This window comes from Macrosteles quadrilineatus, unplaced genomic scaffold (assembly GCF_028750875.1).
Source record: "Macrosteles quadrilineatus isolate MER2022 unplaced genomic scaffold, UCM_ALF_1.0 Scaffold_3__2_contigs__length_128488019, whole genome shotgun sequence".
In the NCBI taxonomy this organism is placed as follows: domain Eukaryota; kingdom Metazoa; phylum Arthropoda; class Insecta; order Hemiptera; family Cicadellidae; genus Macrosteles; species Macrosteles quadrilineatus.
Window position 1 is genome coordinate 122,481,811 of NW_026542596.1, and position 17,580 is coordinate 122,499,390.

Below are 17,580 nucleotides of genomic sequence, written 5' to 3' on the forward strand. Positions count from 1 at the left end.
AAATTATAAAAAGAAAGATGATGAAATTCTCTACAAGAATGGTTATATTCATTTCTTATGTATATGCATTAGTTTTAAAGATATTCTCAAAATAATATAAAAATTATTTTATAAATTGATTTTTCAGACGTTTTTTCCCAAATAAATTCATATAATCGATTAGCCTGCTGTTGTTTTACATTAGTAAGGATAGAAAACAGGTTTTGGAGCACTAACCTATATAATATAATATATCCATCGTATATATTGTGTTAAAAATAGTTTATATAAATTTATTTAAGTTATGTATTTTTGTCATGGAAACAAGTAATGTTGGCATAATTATTACACTAAAAGTGAAAAGGATTATGTTTGCAGCTACATTTGTCCAGGTTTATTTATAACAATTACCGAAACCAAGACTTTTAATACTATTGTTCATGATCTGACTCACTTGTGACGAGAGGGTCCAACTTCTGTCCCAAAAACAGGTGCCATCTGGAACTGAGAACGACCATCTAGGACATCTCCATCATTCAATTCTTGTTGATTAGACTCAATATTGGCTATGGAAGTAATAATGCGGTGTAGGCCTATGTATTCTTTATCTTCCTCATTCATCAGAATGGGCATTCCATGTAAAAAGTTCCCTTAGCGGTTCTGGTATAACGGGGTACAATTGGACATTTTCTTGCCTGCACAAATAGCACATGTGGCACTGTTATAATCTTTAGTACATTTGCAAAAAAACTTGGGTAAGGGATTAACTGTTCCTGGTTACTATAATTTCGGTGTCTCTGTTCAAATTAATACTTACTGACCAGTGGCGGTCCCTGGTGGGGGGGGGGGGTCAGGGTGGTATATATCCTCTCCGAAATATTTTATTACCTAACATAAATACTATTAGCTTGAAGGTATTTTAGAGCTCAAATACATATAAAACTATGTAATAATTATGCTTTAACTTCCACATTTTTTCGGGGGGGGGGGGGGTTGGACCCTCCGGTGGTTATCCCCCCCCCAAAATTAAATGCTGGGACCGCCACTGCTACTGACTTTTTCAATCTGTAGCGTCTTTCTTTGTCTGCCATCTTCGTGCTGTTTTCTGAATTGCCATAGAATTGAACAGTCCAACCTTTTTTTTTTTTCTTATACCACTCTCATTAAATAAAGGGAAATGGAGCAAGTTAAAATCGTTAACAATCCTTTAAATCTTGATAGCTTTTTTAAATTATACAAATCCTTTGAAACAGAATTAAAGGTTTTGCTAATACGTTTTAATCATTGCAATATCGATGGTTGAACCAACAGAGGACAAAGGGAGAGCCATATTTTCCCGTGACAACTTGTTGTCCGAAAATGATTACCATTTGATTAATTATTACTGATCACGTAATAGAGCATCGTAACAGTTAACAGATTCATCTCTTACAACCCCAGATGCTATTGACATGATGTCTTGAGTTTCAGGGAGGTGATTTTCAAACATTGCTGTCAGTTTAAAAATATATAAAATTTCATCATTTGTATCATTTTATCAAGGACAACTCTGTTTGGAAAACCAACTACCCTCAGAAATGTGGGGGTGGGAGTGCATTAAGGTAATCTGTTTTCAGTTTTAACCAATGAACCACCTAACCCACGATAAATGTTGGGCTTTTTTTTTGTAAATATACTAAAGACTGTAGCAATAAAAGATGTACATGCAATGAAATGTCTATTAATTGTTCCTCGTTTGCCGTTATGCCAGAACTGCTAAGGGAACTTTTTACATGGAATGCCCATCCTGATAAATGAGGAAGATAAAGAATATATAGGCCTACACCACATTATCATTTCGATAGCCAATATTGAGTCTAATCAACAAGAATTGAATGATGGAAATGTCCTAGATGGTGGTTCTCAGTTCCAGATGGCACCTGTTTTTGGGACAGAAGTCGGACCCTCTCGTCCCAAGCGAGTCAGATCATGAACAATAGTATTAAAAGACTTGGTTTCGGTAATTGTTATAAATAAACCTGGACAAACGTAGCTGCAAATATAATCTTTTTTATTTTTAGTGTAATAATTATGCCAAAATTACTTGTTTCCATGACAAATATACATAACTTAAATAAATTTATATAAACTATTTTTAACACAATATATATGATTGATATATTATATTATATAGGTTAGTGCTCCAAAACCTGTTTTCTATTCTTACTAATGTAAAACAATAGCAGGCTAATCGATTATATGAATTTATTTGGAAAAAAACGTCTGAAAAATCAATTTATAAAATAATTTTTATATTATTTTGAGAATATCTTTAAAACTAATGCATATACATAAGAAATGAATATAACCATTCTTGTAGAGAATTTCATCATCTTTCTTTTTATAATTTACATTTTTTCCGTACGACGCACGGTTTTCAGTGTAGAAGTAAAAAACTAAAAAATGGGGTATTTCCCCCCCTCCCCCCGCTGAAGCAGCAGGGCCAGTTGCGGGGACTTTTGGTATTTTTATCTTCTAACTACCCCGAACACATTCCCGCAGAAAAAAATTTCCCCCTCTCCATGTCCTCTACAATACCTTTATTGACTGGATTAACAATACAGTTTATGAAAATGTATTTAAATAAAAAAAATTTTTATAACCCTAACCTGATTGAGGTAGGTAAATCAACCATTGTAGATCTAAATGCAAAATTTTAAATTTATTGTAAATTATTAGTTTTATTTACCTAATCTGTATCAAAAAACGTTATCTTTAAATAGTGAAAGGGTGTAGCATTATTCATTTTGTCTGGGAATCGAACTAAATTCAAAATGCGTGATTTGTGCACGCACCACCAAAAAATATATAAAAATCCATAACATTTCGAATATTTTAGTTTTGTAAAAAGTACTGCCTAACATAATGGCTTGAGAGCTGGTTCTGCAACTCCTGAATCTTCAGTTGTCAAAAGTGTGATTAGGAGACAGCACTATAATTTATAATTGAACTTAATTACTCAATTTCTTTAAACTGTTAAAACTCACCGTGCATGTTTTCTTTACACAATGTTCTTAACAAATTTCATATCAAACACCAATAATCTGCTTGGAAAACGGGTCGAACAGTTAACTCAAAGCGCTCAGTTCAAATGTCAAATGGAAAAGAAAACCTTGATTTTTCTCGAGGATGTGTTCGAGTGTAATTTCCTTAATGACTCTCGGCGTTGGAGGTTAAAAACTAAACATTTCTCAGGAGAACACAATTAATGTTCTCGTTGCAGTCGGGAATACAGACGTGTTTAAAGGAAGCAGCTTAGTGCAGAGGAGTTGGAATATTATACAATGTTTTGTTTCTAGTGTGGGTTGTTGTCTGGCTGGTAGGGGGTTGTTGGGTTGTTGGGGTGGTTGTTGGGAGAACATACCCTCAGTCCGTGCCCGTCCCTCCTCAGGTATGAACTCAAGTGGTCCAAGTTGTTTTCAACTCACGTGATTGTAATCATGCTGTTGGGCATCACGTTTGTAGTACAATGTAAGTGTTTGTTATTAGATTAAACTTATATTATAGGTATTATATGTAACTTAAGAGTAATTTATTGTGACAGGATTTAGAGTATCTCATTTTAAACTTAGTTCTAATATACAATCTACTTTTATGTAGTAGTTTTTTTGTAGTTTAATCCATCTAAATTTTTAGATTCAAACATTTGTATCAAAAGGATACAAAGACACAATGTCTTAAAACTTTTGATGAATAACTCTTTTTGGAAAAAAATTCTTGAAATATGTTGAAATCGATTTGTCAGTTTAATAAGTATATGTTGATATCAGCCATTTTAAATAAACGTTATCAGCATTCTGACACATATCTCCCATAAGTTTGTCAGCAATCTTCATCATGTGTAAGCGGTGAGAGTAAATATGATATTTTATAGTTTAAATAACTGAAGTTGTAATAACTTTTTAACCGTAATATTGTTACAGCAATGGATTGTTGTACTATTTTTTGTAGAATTATAAGGACCATAACATATTAATTTTGATCAAAACCAGCCTTTCTCCAAAAATTCGTAATTTAATTTTATTTTGTGGTTTTTTTATGGGAAAACAACATAGCCTACGTTACAATTACTTTTGAACCATAATTTTAACGGAAATGGGATCTGTACCATTTCGTTCAGAATTTAAAGGACTATAACATACTTAAGTTTTAATAAAATCGTTCGGGCCATTTTCGAGAAAATCCGAGTTTTCGTTATTTTATGGGGTTTTTATGGGAAAATAACATAACTTACAATAACTTGTGAACCGTAATTTTTACAGAAAAAAATAAAGGGCTAACTTACAACATACTAAAATTTTTTCAAAATCGTTCGGGCCATTTTTGAGAAAACCCGATTTTTCCGTTATTTTATGGGTTTTATAGGAAAATCAACATTGAAAATTAAAATTTCAAAAAAGTGAAAAAAAACTCCTGGAAATACCATGGATTAAAACCTACACACCAAATTTCATTGAAATCGGGCCACAGGTGTAGTCCCTAGCTCTGTACACATCCAGACACACACACACACAGACATCACTTTGAAAACCACTTTTTTGGGTTCAGGGGGACCCAAAACGAATATATCCACTCAAAACTCAAACTCGAAAATTTTTATGAAAACAATACTTTTTCCATATTATGGTATAGCCCCGGAGAAAGTAAAAATATACTAGGAAATACAATTAATGTCTGATTTGTTGTAGGCTTCAGTAGGCTGTATTCTTTGACTTTGTAATTATATAATTTACCTGTAAATACTTAATTTAGGCAAAAAAACTCATCTTAGTATTGATAATTAAGAGTTTATATTTAATATCAGTAAGTTACCTTAACAATATATGCCTCTAAACAATTTTAATTGCCCTTCTAACAAATTGCTTTCAAAGTATACTTGACAAACATAAAAACACATTCTTTAGTATGATTTAATGGAATGATTTGAATACACTATATTTATTTACTGTATATACAGCAAAGGCCATTTTACAATAGTGTGTTGAAATCAGTACGAACTGGTAACTTAACAAGAAATAGAAATAGCTTGGCATTAATAATAATTGTGTGAAATAGTGTTTCGTTGAATAAATATACAAAGATATTTGTCTAACATTAGTTTGATCATTCATAAAACATTCAAAAGAGGTATTGTTAGGTGATAAAGAACTGATGAATAACCAAAAACAAATGAATTCAACCTGTTGAAGCTAGTGGAAGTGGAAGTAACCAAATCGTATGAGCAGCATAATAACTCACTTTATTTGTTTGAAACAAAACATTAAAAGGAAACAGGTTACAATGGCTTGTGGGGTTGTATGTTTAATTAGTCTGGTAGAAATACAGAGATGCTTTTGTTTACTTTAGCTCTTGCAAAATTACAAACACAACTCGGTTTATTCTTTATGTGTAAAGCGTACTTCATTTGCTTACCTATTTGTAAACCTTTCTTTGTAATAAAGCAGAGAGTATATTCAATGGAGAGAATTGGCCTCAACTTATTTTACTGCCATATGCATACTTAATGTATGCTTTAAGTAATTTATTTCATTATGATATTTCTTTTCATTTTTCTCTCCAACAATACTAACTTTAACGCTTTATTTGTTAATTTTAAAATATTAGGTGCAGATCACGTTCCTTGAAAATAAAATGTTCTATAAGGAAAGAGAAGTTATTTGGTGCTAACTTATTTTATTTTTAAAGTTGTTTAATTTAACTAGCTGTATTTATTTATTTATTTTATTTATAATCTACTGTATAATATAAATGTTTTATTTAATAATGAGTTTTTTACAAAATTAATTACATGTCATGTACTCCTCTCATGTACAAAACAATAATAGACAAACTTTAATCATGTAAATTGGCAGGACACAATCTTCTTGAAAGCAATTCACTTTTAACATACAAAACATGCACTTGAATAATTGTTCAACCCACTCTGAAAATTCTAACCATTCAATTTCTACTTCACAAAACAATATTTTTTGTATTAGAATCAAAATTGTATAAAAACGGTATAGAATAAAATGGACATTTTCTAAATAGTATTGTTCTAAGTAAAATATCCCTTAATTCATAAATTATTACATCTTAACAAATTATTTATGATGAATGCTCCTTAGACTCGGTAAACTAACTACCTGATTTTTTACTATCTATAAATATTCAATGAGTGTTTCAATCTTCTTTAAGGTAGAATGAAAGCAATTTAAATGCAATTAAAAGTTATAAATTGTAATTAATGTTGAAGTAGTTGACCCTACCAGTTTGCACTGTATCTGTTTTCTTGACAGAAATTCTTACTTTTCGCAGTATTAAGACAAATAGTGAGATAAATAAAATATTCAAACAAATTTCATAGTAGGATATAAAAGTAAAGTAAAAAGAAAATGTCAATTATAGTCTATTCAATGTGTTTAATGTTTAATACCACGGGAATTAAATGATTATAATCTTCAATATCAATTTTAATTTTACTAATTACAAGTGCAGAATTTTGTAAATGGCTATCATGTTACATCTCTGGGTTCATATGTTATGTGGTCAGACAATTATCTATTCTATATATAATTCAGTTTTTAAAATCTTTGTACAACTAAATCTAGAGTTCTACTGGACCGGTTTTATTAATTAATGGGTCGTTGGAAAGCTTAATTCGTGTAGATTTGCAAATAATTATGAAAGTTTGCTTTTGTTATGATTTATGGTGAAATATTTAAAAAAAAAAACATGTTTTCCATAAGAAATACATTGAAAACGGTGTTTTTTAAACTTTTTATTTGGGTGAGACTTTTGGCTGCCTTTTTTGAGTCTTTCCAACAAGTGTATGGTATCAATTTGTAGAAAATGTTATTCTTTTTCAGAAAATCACCTTCCACTTTGGTCGATTTCCTCACCATTTAAAAGTTATTTGCAAAAAAGCTAAGCAACCTCCGAATTTATAGTAATGAGAAAATACTGAGTTAGGGATATTTTTGTTAAACTTTGTACAACTAAATCTAGACTTCTACAGGACCGATTTTGTTAATTAATGGGTAATTGGAAAGCCCAGCTCATGTAGATTTGCAAATAATTATGAAAGTGTGATTTTATTTACATTTTGTGGTAAAAAAGTAAAAATAACAAAAATACATTAAAAACTGCGTTTTTTAAGATTCTGTTTTCATGTTTCTATTTGTAGCCAGCTTTTGGCTGTCTTTATTAAGTGTTTTCAAGAAATGCATAGCAGTTATTTGTAGTAAATTTTATTCTCTTTCAGAATATAACATTCACTTTGGTCGATTTCCCACCCATTTAAAAGTTATTGGCAATAATCTAAGTGATCTCCAAATTTATAGTGGTGAGAAAATACTGAATTAGTTATATTTTTGTTAAACTTTGTACAACTAAATCTAGACTTCTACCGGACCGATTTTGTTACATAATGGGTCGTTGGAAAGCCTAATTCGTGTAGATTTGCAAATAATTATGAAAGTTTGATTTTATTACATATTTGAGGTAAAACAATGAAAATAAACAATATTACATTTAAAATGCCTTTTTTCTAAGTTTATATTTCCAAGTTTATATTTGTAGCCATCTTTAGGCTGCCTTTATTGAGTATTTTCAAAAAAAAACATAATAATAATTTGTAGAAAATTTTATTATCTATCAGAATATTACCTTCCACTTTGGTCGATTTCCTCACCATTTCAAAGTTATTTGCAAAAATGTTAAGCAACCTCCCAATTTATAATGGTGAGAAAATATTTAACTAAAGATTTTGTACAATTAAATCTTCAGTTCTACTGAACCGATTTTATTCATTAATAGGTCATTGGAAAGCCTAATTCGTGTAGCCTTCAAATAATTATGAAAGTTTGATTTTTTGTTATTTAATAGGTGAAACCATAGATTAAATCCTTTTATCTATGCTGAAACCCGTCAAAGACTGACAGTTGCTGTTGAGGTTGCAAGAAAGACCGTTTGACTATTAGTCGAGGCGCTGAGGGGGTTTGAGCATGCATAAAAGTGTAACGAAATTTGACTTTTGATTGTTGCTATGGGTACCTAGTAGATGAAGAAAATCGATGTTGTCGCATTTCTAGGTGGTTAATAACATGGGGGGGAGGGGGTGAAGTTGGGGGGCCGCCCGGGGGGCCGCCGCGCACAAAATAGCTTATATCTCGAGAACCAAAAGTCATATGAATACGTTAGACATGTCAAACTGTGCAGAAAAATGCATTCTACAAAGAGATTATGTATTAGTTTCACGGAAATTGACAAGAAGTTACTAAAAATTATATTTTTTAAATTTACGATAAGTAAAGTATAATCAAGAGTATAATGGTTTTTGTTGTTGTTTAGAACCACTAATTTTTTAATTGACAACTTTTGAGAGTAGTACACAATAGGTAAATAGTACTTCTGTATAATGAAACTATTGCGGCACATAACTTAACAGCTATAAAATCCTCAGATCCAATAAACATAACACAAACAAAGGCGCAAAACGCGTCGCGGTCATTGTTCCTGCTGCCGTAACTATTAATGGCGAGTACAGTTCAAGCTGAGACTTATATTATACTTTTAGAAAGATGGAGATTCTGAGGATTCATTTTCATACATGTAAAATAGTATTGAGTGACTATTATGTAGCGGGAAATATAGTTTGTAAAAGAAGAGAGTTCAAAATACATTTTGGTGGTTGAACGTTTCCATCACCTGACCAGGCTGCACAATTGGTGCAACAGCTGTTTCGGCGATCGCGTGAAGGTAGTGTAAACGATACGAGTAGAAAATGTTAAATACAAGCCTTGGCGAGTGCCTTAAAAACTTCTCCGATTGTCGTTAACACTATTTACGCGAGTTGTGTGCACTAATTAACCTGCGACAGTATTTTAATTACCAAAAACCACTATTCAAAACTTGTAAAAAGAGGTTATTTTTTCTTTACCCCTCATTGTCTCTGACAGTAATGCAACGAATCATCGCACCAATCGTTAACAATTAAATTGGCCTGAATAGCTGATTAGTTGAAGTTCAAAGCATTATAATTTTACTTCTTCTTTCTCAATCCTTAACCCTACCTGGGTACCAGTGGTGGTTATATTTTGGCCCTTTTGTAGTGGTACCATATAATTCACCAGAGAACAGTTACATGCCCATATAAGTAGATATCTATTATATATTATGTTTCAGAGATAAATGTAGAATATAATAATATAAAAATATATATTTTTCAGCAATGCTTTTAGGCGTAGTAGCAAGAGGTTTGCAAATGTTTGGATTATGCAAATTAGAAATGTCTTAATCAACCCTCAAAAATCATAAAAATAATGTTTTTATCTATATTATCTAAATGTTATAAAAAATGATTCCTTACGTAGAAATATCAATGTTTTTTAAATACGCATAAAAATAAAATTATAAAAAACTACAAAACTATTTTAATTACCAAATTTTATTTAATTGTTCTATAAGAAATAAATTAATTGCATCAACAGTAAATAAATATTATACTGCTGTAATAATTCAGTATTTAAAAAAAAAAAAAATTCAATAGAATAATTTAATTTTTACCATATGTTTTTATTTTTATCAATATGTCAATCCATCTCCCTTTATCAAACCTTGTATAATATATGGCCAAACAGAGCAATAGGTAATTGATTCAAAACAATATAATATAAAACATTTTCAAATAACCTTATTTCATGTAAATAAATAATAGCCTATAACTTTTTGTAACAAAATTGCTTCAAATTCAATATCATTTTACTTAAATAACTTGTCAAAATTTAAATTTAGCTCTATAGCAAATGAAAATTGTTATAATATATTTGTGAACAGTGGCCTACAATTTTCCGTGATAAAGTCAGCATTTACATATGTGAATGCAACAATGCATCAAACCTTCCTCACTTCAAAGACTGCTGAGCTAGTATGTAGATATAAATTGTAAACTGCATTTTTTTTAATATAAAAATTTTAAAAAAAGTGCATATATTTGGAATAAATTAGTGAAATTTGATTAAAGAAGATCCGTCCTTGTTACAAACATTAATAACAACACAACATCAAGAAATTAAATTCACAGAAGACATCAATTTTGGTGAGATCACTCCAGTAGACATTTTCTTTCCTTGGATCGAAGCCATTAGAACATTTTTAAGCCTAACTTTTGAACTTTTGTATCAGAATTTAAAAGTAAAGAAACTAATAGAAGCTTATTCAGAACAATAATTAATTCAACCTATCAGAAAATAATTCGAACATAATTTATATTGCAAAACAAAATTTAATTGGGCTATATATAATCACAAGATTAAATTCAAACGCCGCTCGATAACCCCACCTGAGATAAAGATCCATGCAATATAACACCTGAACTTAAATTAGAACTATTGTAATAGGCCTAGCCTAAAGCTTAAATTAGTAAATTCATTTGCCACCCTTTGTAAACTTTTATTGTGAACCCTTAGTTTCTTTTCTTTTACCATAAATTTTGTATTGTAATTAAATAAATTTAAGTTTAGATACTGTACATGGAGTTTCCATTGTATTCCTAGTTTACACTGGTTACACTGCATAATTTAAGAGTAAAATCTCTTTCTAAAATATATATAGTTAAATGTAGTTGAAATCGAAATTTCCTGAGTAATTGACGTCAGAATGTGAAATGTTAAAATATTTTACGAAAACATAATTTATATGACCTTTTCAAAACTATATAAAATTGTTATAACCAACCTCAGATTCGGAGATATATAATTTTAGGGAATTTATTGCAGTTTCAGATGGTGATGGAAACGTTAAACCACCAAAATGTATTTTGAACTCTCTTCTTTTACAAACTATATTTCCCGCTACATAATAGTCACTCAATACTATTTTACATGTATGAAAATGAATCCTCAGAATCTCCATCTTTCTAAAAGTATAATATAAGTCTCAGCTTGAACTGTACTCGCCATTAATAGTTACGGCAGCAGGAACAATGACCGCGACGCGTTTTGCGCCTTTGTTTGTGTTATGTTTATTGGATCTGAGGATTGTATAGCTGTTAAGTTATGTACCGCAATAGTTTCATTATACAGAAATACTATTTACCTATTGTGTGCTACTCTCAAAAGTTGTCAATTAAAAAATTAGTGGTTCTAAACAACAACAAAAGCAATTATACTCCTGATTATACTTATCGTAAATTTAAAAATATAATTTTTAGTAACTTCTTGTCGATTTCCGTGAAACTACTACATAATCTCTTTGTAGAATGCATTTTTCTGCACAATTTCACATGTCTAACGTATTCATATGACTTTTGGTTCTCGAGATATAAGCTATTTTGTGCGCGGCGGCCCCCCGGGCGGCCCCCCAACTTCACCCCCTCCCCCCCATGTTATTAACCACCTAGAAATGCGACAACATCAATTTTCTTCATCTACTAGGTACCCATAGCAACAATCAAAAGTCAAATTTCGTTACACTTTTATGCATGCTCAAACCCCCTCAGCGCCTGGACTATATAAATCGATGATAAAGAACTCCATTCTTTTTAAAAAATTGGGTTGTTCGTGATTTAGCAGTGTGCTTTAGGTACGTCCGATCTTAATAATCAATAATTAAAATGGAATCTGGTATTTCACTGAAGGTTCTTAGGTCAAAACAAATAGAATAACGTAATTAGAATTGAGTAAATATATCTAAACCTAAATTCCATATCCAAGATATAATTAAATTTATGTTTTCTGATTGAGCGGTTCAGGATATCTTTAACTTAACTGATTAAAACTATCAATATCTCAAGTGAAAGCCTTTGAAGTATTTTAAGACCAAGACATAAAATAACTTAAATCAAATTTGAGTTACGTATCTTAGATTGCAGATAAGTACCTACCTAAACGATTATAATTATTGTTGATTCGTGATTCAGCAGTGTGCTTTAGGTAGGATTATTAAGATCGGAATCTTAATAATCAATAGCTCAAATGAAAGCTGGTATTTAACTAAAGGTTTTTAGACCAAAACATATATAGGGTTATGTAATTAGAACTGCTGGAATACATCTTTAATTGAAGTAAAAAATCAAAAAAATCAAATTTATATTTTTTTGTTGAGTAATACATTAGATAAATTAATAATGATGCTTGATGACAAATATATGCTTGCATAGCTTAATTTTTTAAGACCAAAATTATGAAAATCAGGCTGGTAGAAGAGCCAAACGAACTCGAAAAAAACTTGAAAAAAACTAAATTAACTCCCATAAGAAATGTACAGGGACGCATTTTGTGCATAACTCGAAATATACGTCAAAATGAATGCCGATTAATGATGGCAAATCTGTGGTGCGTCCATACCTTTAGTTTAAGGCCAAAATTATGAAAATCGGTAGGGTAGAAGACCTTTAACCTGACTCAGAGAAGAAACCCAATAATTTTTTATAGATGGCAATAATTGGTTTACCGGTATGTATAATCTAAACATACGAAACATGTGTTAATAATTTAACAGCTTATTGTTATATTGTTGTTTAATTGATTTTTCTTTAATAGTTGTTGTTAACAATTTGCATTTGTGTTTAAAGTGAGTTCCTTATGTTAAGTATGCGATTCTAATGTTATGTGCTTAATCTGTACCATTAATATTAGTGAGTAAAGTGATGTATGGATTTCACAACCATTATTTTACTAGAGACCGTTGTATTTAACCACAACGGGCTCTGTAGCTAGTATTTTAAATAAATTTACATTAATACTCAAATATTGTTAAGTATAGTGAAAGTCATGTTAGCGCTATTATTTTTTATTTGTGTTTCAATCCCCTGTGTGTAATTGATGTTCCCAGAAAAAATATTGTTTACCACACAAGAAAATACTTTTCTGTTGGACTTAAACTAATAATTAATAAGTAAAACTTTTCATTACAATACAGCATAACAAATTTTCTATTCCATTTTAGGGTTTGAAGATAAAGTTCTATGACACGGTTTGTTGTATTTTAGTCTTAAATAACAGAATTCAGTTTCATAGGAGAATTTTTCTTAGGACTCTTGTAGGACATACGAGGTCTGTTAAAAAACATTCAACCTTGTTCAGGAAAAACATAATTTATTGATCAATTCGTTTTAACATGTGAGGTCCTTCAAAATAGTCCTCTTGGGACTTCACACGCTTATTCCAGCTCTCCTACCACATTTGGAACAAGCCTGGAATTCTTCATTCTTATAAACTTCAGACGATCTGAATCTGCATCTGTTTCAGTACTTCATGTGGCAGACGCTGCCACTAATGACTCAGAAGTACAATGCAAGGATCGCTCTTATCTAGACAATTGTCTAAAGAAACTTCCCCCAATACTGGAGAAATCTGAGATGAGAGGCATCCCTAGCTCTAAAAAAGATGTTGATGCATCGTGCAGGTAATTTATTTGTATATCCTAGCGTATAGGTAAATCAACTTATGGATACTGGAGTAGAGATCCCAACTATATGACCATCTGTAGCAAATTTTTTTTCAGTACCTAAATTTAAATTTGCTGAAAACTTATAAATTTCATATAGTTGTCTCAGCTCTGTCTCATCAAACAACACACAAACATAAAACACGAAAAAAATTCAGGTATAAACTATGTCTCAAACACCTCTGGTGGCCAATTACAATGAATTGCTTAAAATGTCTTATATTTCAGTGCTTTCAAGCTGGGGATGGGCTGTATGGATGCCTTCGCACAGAAATGTCTCTCCACTGCAGACAGACAGACTTTAGAAGCACATGTAATAGGAGCCAAACACACATTCAAATTCCTCTGTGATGACCCAGTTTTTCAAGCAGGTAGTTTATATTCTATTGCCATTTTAAAGAAAAATAAAAGAAATTAAATTTAAAAATGATGCAGCTGTAATGGGTTTGCATAACAACTTTGGTTCGTTAAGTATTTGAATGAGTATCCAACAAAAATATAGGGTTTTACATTAAGTATCCAACAAAAATGTAGGGTTTTACACATATAAAACTTGTTTTGGAGATAAATATGAATCCAGTGCAATACCCAGTCACTTTTAAAGATTATTTTTAGATCAGTTATTAGGTCACAAAGCTATTATTATTATCATCATTATCATGATCTTCAAAAATGGACTCTATGTGAGGGTGCAAATCCCAAATGAAACTACCTCTATTTGGCATTTGCAGGTCTTCTAGATAATAATCTTTAAAATGACACCTCATAATAATAAAAATCTGTTAAGTAGGACGGCTTGAAAAGGACTGTAGCAGAGACAAATCTTATTGTATTAAGTATATAGAGAGATTTTGTGTAGCCTACTATGTTTTATGTATTAATTCTTATAATAAATTATGATCACTGCTACTGTTTTAAACTGGAACCTGAAACAAAGGTGTTCTTTGAAAATAATAGTCTTCATACACTAGATAGATTCTATAAAAAAATAGGTACTTTATTTGTTAATTTTTTCCAAAAATTGAACAATTTTTGACAACATTACAAAGAAATCATGAACTATTGTTACTTTTTCCAAAATTTGAACAATTTTTGACAACATTACAATGAAATCATGAACCAATTTCTTCAAACAATTTCAAACATTCCTAGTGTTAAACCTTTACAATATTCTAAATGCTTTGACAGTATGTAAAAGTTACTGTAAAATTAAATAGCCAAATGATTAATTAATTTGTTATTTTATTTTTTTTATTTATTTCATGTTAGAATGAAAAATAAAAAAACATTGTTCCTAGAAAAAGAAATCTCTCAATTATATGACTATGATAGTAATTTTTCTATTATACTTCAAACATGATGAGATCCTAATCCATATTGAAGTTTGCCATTTAGTCTATTGTGTCAACAATTTAATGATAATGTTTCCAACATTTGTAGAATACCTGCAATATACATCATGCTACAAAGGCATCAGCAAAGACTGGGACAACTGTGCCAATAGATTTGTCAGCCTTGTCAGAGAAGAAGTGGCAAGGAAGAACACCACGATGGAAACTCGACTCCTGGAACTATGCTGGTGAGTAGTAAATTAACACTCTGGTGCTAAATGACACAAAATCCAGGGTTTTACACAGTATATGTTTTGTAGATACAAGGACAAGAGGATGACATCTCTTAACAGTTCTACTAATTCAAATAAAAACCTCTTTCTAAGAAATTAATTTACTTGTAAAATAATGGAACTTTAAGAATCTCTAAGTAGGTAACAACAATTTGAATATTAACAAGAACAAAACGGTCAAAATAAATAAGATTCTAATAAACACTAGCCGTTACCCACAGGCTTCACCCCGTTTGACTTGATCATAAGTATTAACAAAACTATTGATTGGTTAAGTTAAGCTGAAATAAACAAAACAGAATACAGCAATACAAACAAATAATGCACATTTGATTTTAATAAGGTAATAAATTGAAAGAACAACATACAAATGAGTACAGCTGAGGTATTTTTATGACAATTTATGAAATAATGGATAGTTTTGTGCAAGGTTTCTTGCCATGACGAACATTTTAAGTATATGGTTTATGGGGGTGTGACTTGTGGTTTTCTCAAAATTTCACGTGTACTTATGGATGACCTTACCAACCCCCTTTTTCCAAATTATTTTAAGTTCGTAAAAAGTGTCTATTAATGTAATCTATGCTGTAATATATGCTTTATTCTTCCTTTTTCTTGCAAAAATGTTACCTTCAACCACTTTTCATTATTCAGTTGGGGGTTGTTTCTTCAATCACATACTTTTGCCAATTGATAACGGAGGCAGTTCTGTGGTGTCACTATAATCAATTGTCTATTATACCGAATATTTTTCATTCCCAGACCTGCGGTTTGCATATGACGTGCTATGGGCCTAAGAGATAATTGAGTCCCCCTTCCTAAGAGGAATTTTTCTTGCCTTTACCCCCCTGGACACGGGCCCACCGAGCCTTTGACAAAGTGGCCCTGTTCATTCTCATAGATCCTGAACATATTTTGGAACCTGTGGCTTTAGAAAGTTCTTATTTATAGATAGTCTGCTTTATGTTCTTCGGTTCATGATGAGTTGAGCAGGGCTAAAGTCAATTCCTCCTTGGAAAGTGGGTTCCTGAGTTCTGATAAAGCTTGTTGAAAGTCCAGCCCATCTTGATGTGATTTTCTCAGAAGATTCATGAATATTGTTACTGCTGACTCTGCTTTGCCCACCAAGAGTATCAAAATGTGTGATCAGAAATACAATGCACAAAGAATCCACCTATTCAATCCACTTTTACCCAAAACGCCCACCTTTCATGGTAGAAACCTTCCACCAAGCTCTGCCGACATTATAACTAGACTAGACCTGACATAGACAAGAGTTAAACCCTCCATCTAAAGTGACCAACCAGCCAATGTCAGCTCAGTTGTTATTATATTATCTTCAAGGTTGCAGCATAGTCAGGTACAGTTTACAACCATGTGTTATGTTGTAATTGCAAAAATTCAGACATTTGTATGTGAATATTGTGAATGTTTCATTATGTCACTTGATAGCCAATATATTGGACTTAAATCATAAGGTATTTACCACTCAGTTTTTACAGCGATAAAATATTTTTCAGGAAACACCAATGTATCGTCTGCGCTTTCTTATCATGCTTTACTGTATTGCATTTCTCATCCTTTTTTTGGAAGGAGATGATAATAGTTTGAACTGATACAGCGCAAGACATGGATTCCTCAAGTGCGTCTACGTTGCCAGTCGTCTCAAATGCCGCAAGGAAGAAGCTTTGTTCATCAAGAAGATCGCTGATACCCTATCCAACATGAGAGTGTACTCAAAACATTGCCGCAACATTGACGTATCATACTGTAGCAACGCAACAACATCACATGAGATATTTATTTTTCTTATTGAATTAGTTTTGTGCTGGACGCTCATGGTTGTTATTAAATGATTTTTACTTTGTTCAAAGTGGTGTAGATATTTGTAAATAGTTTTAGAAGCCAATAAGAGTTTGTGTAGTAGAGGGTCCATATTTTTTGTAACTATCAAACTTCAATGTGACAAATTTCACCTTTCAAAATGTATGTATGAATTTTCACTCGAAATAAGCTTACAAACAAGAATTTTTTTATTTTCAAGACTTATGTAAGGTACAAAAAATTTCCAAAGCGGACTGCAACTTTTTTCTACTTAAGGTAACGTATTATGTAGTCTGTCATCTATTATGAAGTAAAAGTGAAGGTGATATCAATCAATGACACAAATTATACAAATCTAAAAACCTGACACCTTATTTTTTTTCTAAAAGAACTGTCTAAAAATGGTTATATAAAATTTAATGAGAGGCATATCTCAACTTGATACAAAATGGACCCCCTTAAAAAGTTATGTATATTTTATAATAATGTGAGTGACCTAAAATGTTTACTGAGTTTCTGTTGTCCATTAGAGATCTTTAAAATACGGCATCATTCAACCAACACTGATATTCAAGCATTTGGACTGTCCCAAAATACACCATTTTGAGCAATACCCATTACCCAAGTCTATCCTGACTATAAAAACTAGAGTTATATTTTCATGTTGTATGTTGTTTTTCTGAATC

General features: G+C 31.3%; 1 protein-coding gene across 1 annotated transcript; it reads left to right on the plus strand.

Moving 5' to 3' along the window:
* The first annotated feature begins 3,402 nt into the window (after positions 1-3,402).
* On the plus strand, positions 3,403-16,998 carry LOC128988462 (uncharacterized). Its single transcript, XM_054409767.1, has 5 exons — positions 3,403-3,489; positions 13,248-13,404; positions 13,675-13,817; positions 14,887-15,025; positions 16,692-16,998. The coding sequence occupies exons 1-5, from the start codon at positions 3,459-3,461 to the stop codon at positions 16,924-16,926; spliced, it is 705 nt and encodes a 234-aa protein (XP_054265742.1). The 5' UTR covers positions 3,403-3,458; the 3' UTR covers positions 16,927-16,998.
* Positions 16,999-17,580: the final 582 nt, after the last annotated feature.